We start from the raw sequence: 5,442 nt of genomic DNA on the forward strand, positions 1-5,442 counted from the left end.
AGACACCCAAAGCCCTGGCCGTGTTCCTGGCTGATCTCTGGGTGATCCTGCTCTGGGGGTGACCTCCAGGGGTCCCTTCCATCTCCTCACATTCTCTGTGATTCTGTGGAAGGCCAGCAAGAGGCTCTGAGCTGTGCCTTCCTTTGGGGAAAACTGGGACAATTTAAGGCCATAGATGGTAAATGCAGTTTCCATGTCACACTACAGTCAGCCTTGGGGCTGTGGGGCAGGGTGTGGATCTGCAAGAGGAGAGGCCAATTATTTTGCTATCATTATTTAATAATTATCTCGTGTTAACGCCCTGGAGGCAGACTGAGGTCAGGTCCCTGTTGGGGAAGGTGGTGTTTTCCCACATCACTCTGATCCCCAAACACCAAAACCAGCTGGTTTTGTGCCCAGTCACCTGCTGCCAACAACTTGGGGTTAAGAATAAATTCAGTGGCAATAAGAATGGTTCATCTCTTGTCAAAGTCATCACAAGCAAAGGACTGTCATGGAAGATATCTATTATTTCACATGAAAAGCTCCCACTTTTTCAATAAAATCATTAAAACTTAAAATATTTCAGCAGAAAACTACCTGGGCAAAATCTATTTCCACTTCCAGAAAAAAATCCAGCTAAGAAGTGCCTGGCTTTGTACTCAGAGGGATGTCAATCTTCCCTCATTCCCAAACCAAAATGATTTGTCTCATTTTCCTTGTGCAGCCCATCTTGGGCATCCCAATCCTTGTGGTTTCTCCTCCTGCTGCTGCTTTAACCCTAAAAACCCCAAACCACCTCAGAGACCCAGGGCTTTTGCACCAGCACCTGCTAAAGCAGCAGCGTGCGATGTCTGTCACACACAGGACAACTTAAATCTATCAACTACCACTAAGAAAAAGGAAATTAAAATATATTTTCTCCATCACTGCTGCCTTCTGAAGGCTCTTACTTGCAGAATTTGTAGAGGATTTTCTCAAAGACGAGGACGGGGCCGGTGCTGCCAAGGATGGTGAGAGGTTGGCCCGCAAAGAGGGAATACACCACGCCGGTCATGGATGCACCCAGCAGCGACTCCATGGCGCTCTGTGCAGGGATGAGAGGAAATAACTCATTAGAGGGGGAAAAAAACCCCAAAACCCAAGGTGAAGTCACTGCAGCAAGGACTTCTGCATGAGTCTTGTCCCTCTACGTGCCACCCAACCGAGAGAGGTGCTCACTATGTGGCCGTCGGTTGCCTCCCCCAGCAGCCCCCCAAAGGTGATGACGGGGGACATGCAGGCACAGTAGAGGAAGAGGAAGGACGCCAGACACTGCAGGCTCAGACCGTCCCGAAAGTCGCTCCAGAACCACGGGGCTTTTCGCTTCACATCCAGGATCAAACCCCCAAAGAGCCTGGAAGAAGGGAAAAAAATACAGACTGTTCTGGAAGGCCACGTTGGGCAATCACAAGCATGGAGTAACGTTCATTGCTAAAAAGAAGCAGTTTCATAGAATCACAGAATGGTTTTGGTTGGAAAAGACCTTGAAGATCATCGAGTCCAACCACTGAACCAGTCCCAAGTCCACCACCATGGTCCTGAGCACAACATCTCCTTGGCTTTTAAACACCCCCAGGGATGGGGACTCCACCACCTCCATGGGCAGCCCCTTCCAGTGCTTGGCAACCCAAATTAACCCAAATTAACTCAATTGGGCTGAATTAATTTGCTTCTTGGGAAGAGAAGTCTTAGGGGGGGACCTTATCACCACGGACCAGTGCATAAAGGGTGGCACCAAGAGGATGGAGACTCCTTTAACAAGGAGTCACGGGGAAAAGACGAGGGGTGATGGACACAAGGTGCTGCTGGGGAGATTCCCCTTGAACTCCAGGAGAAAATGTTTTACCATGAGAGCAATCAGACATGGGAATAATCCCTCAATGAGACATGGGAATAACCCATCAATGAGACATGGGAATAATCCATCAATGAGACATGGGAATAACCCATCAATGAGACATGGGAATAATCTATGCATTAGATATCGGAATAATCTATCCAATATTGGAACAATCTCCATGGGAAGTGGTGAATTCCCCTACCTTGGTCAGTTTGAAGTCAGTTTGACAGGGAGCTGCCTCATCTCATTTAAACTGTGTTTTACCTCGAGAGGTTGGACTGGGTGATCCTTGTGGTCCCTTCCAACCTGGTATGCTAATGATTCTGTGATTCTAATTACCATAGATCATGGATCTGTGGGATGTACAGGGTGATTTGGGCTTTTAAACCTCTCCAGGGATGGGGACTCCACCACTGCCCTGGGCAGCCCCTTCCAATGCTTTGCAATCCAAATTAACCTGAATTAATTACCATAGAGCATGGATCTATGGGATGTACAGGGTCATATGGGCTTTTAAACACCTCCAGGGATGGCGACTCCACCACCTCCATGGGCAGCCTATGTCCTCCTCTCATTTTACACCCAGTAGAAACTGAGGGATACAAAGAAAAACACTCCAACAAAATGAAAAAGGACCCAACCTGTGAGCCCATCCCCTCTCATTGAGGATTCCCCTGCTTTCAGAAGCAGCAGAGCTCTTCCTGCAGGTATTTACTCATCTGCTTCAGCCCCAAATCAAGAAAACCCCGGTGTGATGCTGCTGTGCCTAAGCCCAACTGCCCAGATCTCCACCTTGGGTCAAGGGGACCAAGCTCGTAACGTGGAGCCCCTCCACTGAACCAACCACCTCCAAAAACTGCAAGAAGGGAAGATTTTGAAGGCAAACATTTAAAAAATACCCCAAATCATTAAAGCTCCCACCTTCCCGTCCGCTCCAGTTCGGGACCGCTGTGTTTCTCCGGCTTGCTGTGAGCAGCGCTGTCATCGAGAGCTCCCGGCATCTTCCTTTTTTCCTGTTAATGTGGAAAAAAGACCAAGATTCATAACCAACATCTTCCTTTGCTTCTGCTCTGGCTACGTGACTGTGCCAAACCGAGACCTGGTGAATTTGGGCCCCCCGAACAGCATCGTACCCTCATCTGCCATCCTGTCTGTATCCCCCACAGCACCCACCTGCGAAGGGACGTTTTTCGGGGGCTCGATTCGGATCGATGGGTCCCACTCTCCCGGTGGTAAAACTGTGACCTGATCCAGGAACTCGTCGATGCCGGCCACGAGGTCAGCCCGGTTCTTGGCCTTATAGGCAACGTCATGGAAAACCTGTGCATAGGAGACAACGTGGTGAGAGGAGAGGACAACCCTTCTCCAATGTCCTAACCAGTGCAGGAAGCTCCTGGCTAAACCCAGGATCGTTTCCCCACATTTCCTGATGGAAATGGCAGGAAATATTCCCCCAAAAGGGAAATATCTGTGCATTGTGGTGTTTGTAATCATCTCCATGAGGTTCCTATCCCCTATGGCACACCACAGCCTTCTGCTTAAAGAGGAGAGGGTTTGCTGGCCCTGGTGATGCCACCACTGAGGACAGGGTGCTGGGGACACCAGGGAGAGGGATGAGGTACAGGATTCACCCCGGGGGGGATATCAGCCAAAAAAGGACCTGGAGAGAGCTCTTATCGCACCTCATCCGTCATGATCGTAGCCATGGACCTGCCGATCTCGTGGTACTGATGGGCTTTTCCTTCTGGTCCAAGTAAAACAAACAGGAACCTGGGCAAGAAAGGCAAAATGAGAGAGAATCACAGAATTACAGAAGGGTTTGGCACCTTAAAGATCATCCAAACCCCCATGGAGGGACACCTCCACCAGCCCAGGCTGCTCCAAGCCCCGTCCAACCTGGCCTTGGGCACTGCCAGGGAGCGGACATCAAAAACTTCCATAAGAAACCAGTGCCAGGGCCTCATCACCCTCAGAGTGAAGAATTTCTTCCTAATATCCAGTCTAAGCCTGACCCTTCCAGTTTAAAGCTGAAGAACATGTCCTTGCTCAATGAGCACCCAGGAGAAACCCCAGGAGCTCCCAGCCCAGAGCACGGCTCAGAGGGGACACATAAGCTCACCAACTCCACAATTAATTTGAAATTCATCACAGATGATCACAAATTGAATTTTGGGGGCCGACTTGCATTAAAACTGGCCAGCAGGTTTCCAAGCAACAGCAAGGAAGAAACGAAGGTGAGGAGATGTGGGTGGAGGAAATGTGTTTGCTCCCACTGGCCCCGTTCCCTTGGACCACCAAACTCACACATGCGATTTGAGGTGGGTTTATTGTTTTATTGGTTTGTATTTTTTTTTTTTTAAATAAAACCTTTGTGCTTCCCATTCAGACCTTGTGGGGATGGGAACTTCTGTCATGCCAGACAGGAGGACGGCCGGGGTCAGGCGGACGAACGCCACGATGGGCTGGCGAAGGAAATCCAGCTCCCCCACCAGCACGTTGGACGCTTCCGCCCCGGTGGGGATCTTCTTCATGAAGTGCAGCTCCGCCTGGGCAAAACAAGCGATTTTTGGGCAATTACCTCAAAAGCAAAGCCCACGGTGCTCTGCAGCCACGTTTGCAAGAGCCAACCTGGCTCTGAAGGCGTAAGGAAGCAACGAGCGTCTCACCTTGCTTAAATCCATGGCGCTGCTCTCATGGTTCACCCCGTTTTTAGCTTCTGCGGTGGTGGGAGAAGGATTAGGGGTGAGGGTTTGGGCTGGTAGGAAAAAGAGAGATGCTCAGGAGGATGGACAAGGAGCAATTGGGATGCCTCTGCTTTGATAGGACAAGTCTAATGGGGATGAAGCCCTTCAGGAACCCTCTCCTGGTGCTAAATCCCTGCAGGAACCCTAATCTCGTGCTACAGCCCTTCAGGAACCCTTTCCTGGTGTTAAAGCCCTGCAGGAACCCTAATCTGGTGCCAGAACCCTACAGAAATCCTCTCCTGGTGCCAAAGCCCTGCAGGAACACTAATCTGGTACCAAATCCCACCCTCTCCTGGTGTGAAAACCTTCAAGAACCCTCTCCTGGTGCCAAAACCTGCAGGAACCCTCACCTGGCTTGTCGAGGAGGTGCAGCTCCGCCTGCTTCTTGCTCACATCGGCAAAGGAACGGACGATGGGGAGGAGGTTGTTCCTCTTCTTCTCGTTCTGGTGGTGATGCTTCTTCAAAAGGACCTCTCGAATTTTCGCCCGCATGCGTTCGTCAGACTCCATGGATTGCTCCTGCTGGCCCAGGATCAGGTCTGGAAATGGCAAAGGCCATCAGGATGAAGCTGTCGGAGCAGAAACCCACCCCAAGTCCCAGCGCGGTGCCCACGGGACCTGCAATCTCCTCGATGCTGTTGGCGCAGATGTCCAGCAGCACCGTCCCGTTGATGATGCAGCTCCTCAGCTCGAAGAGGCTGTGCAAGGACAGCGTGGCCACGTAGGGCTTGCTCCAGCGCTCGCCGCCATCTTCCACGTCCTCCTCAAACTTCAGCCACCTGTGGACACCGGGCAGCATCAGCTCTGTCCTGGCCTGAGCTCAACAGACCTGATTTT

At 50.9% G+C, this 5,442-nt stretch overlaps 1 protein-coding gene across 1 annotated transcript; it reads right to left on the reverse strand.

Annotated features, from left to right (window-relative positions):
• Window positions 1-932: 932 nt before the first annotated feature.
• LOC104536827 (electroneutral sodium bicarbonate exchanger 1-like) lies at window positions 933-5,384 on the reverse strand (the record flags this gene model as incomplete). Its single annotated transcript, XM_010179553.1, has 9 exons — window positions 933-1,066; window positions 1,201-1,375; window positions 2,783-2,874; window positions 3,035-3,181; window positions 3,544-3,631; window positions 4,250-4,407; window positions 4,528-4,616; window positions 4,956-5,144; window positions 5,224-5,384. Coding segments are annotated over 9 exons (1,233 nt in total), but the record flags the coding sequence as incomplete, so codon positions are not given.
• Window positions 5,385-5,442: the final 58 nt, after the last annotated feature.

This window comes from Mesitornis unicolor, unplaced genomic scaffold (assembly GCF_000695765.1).
Source record: "Mesitornis unicolor isolate BGI_N332 unplaced genomic scaffold, ASM69576v1 scaffold18352, whole genome shotgun sequence".
Taxonomy (NCBI): domain Eukaryota; kingdom Metazoa; phylum Chordata; class Aves; order Mesitornithiformes; family Mesitornithidae; genus Mesitornis; species Mesitornis unicolor.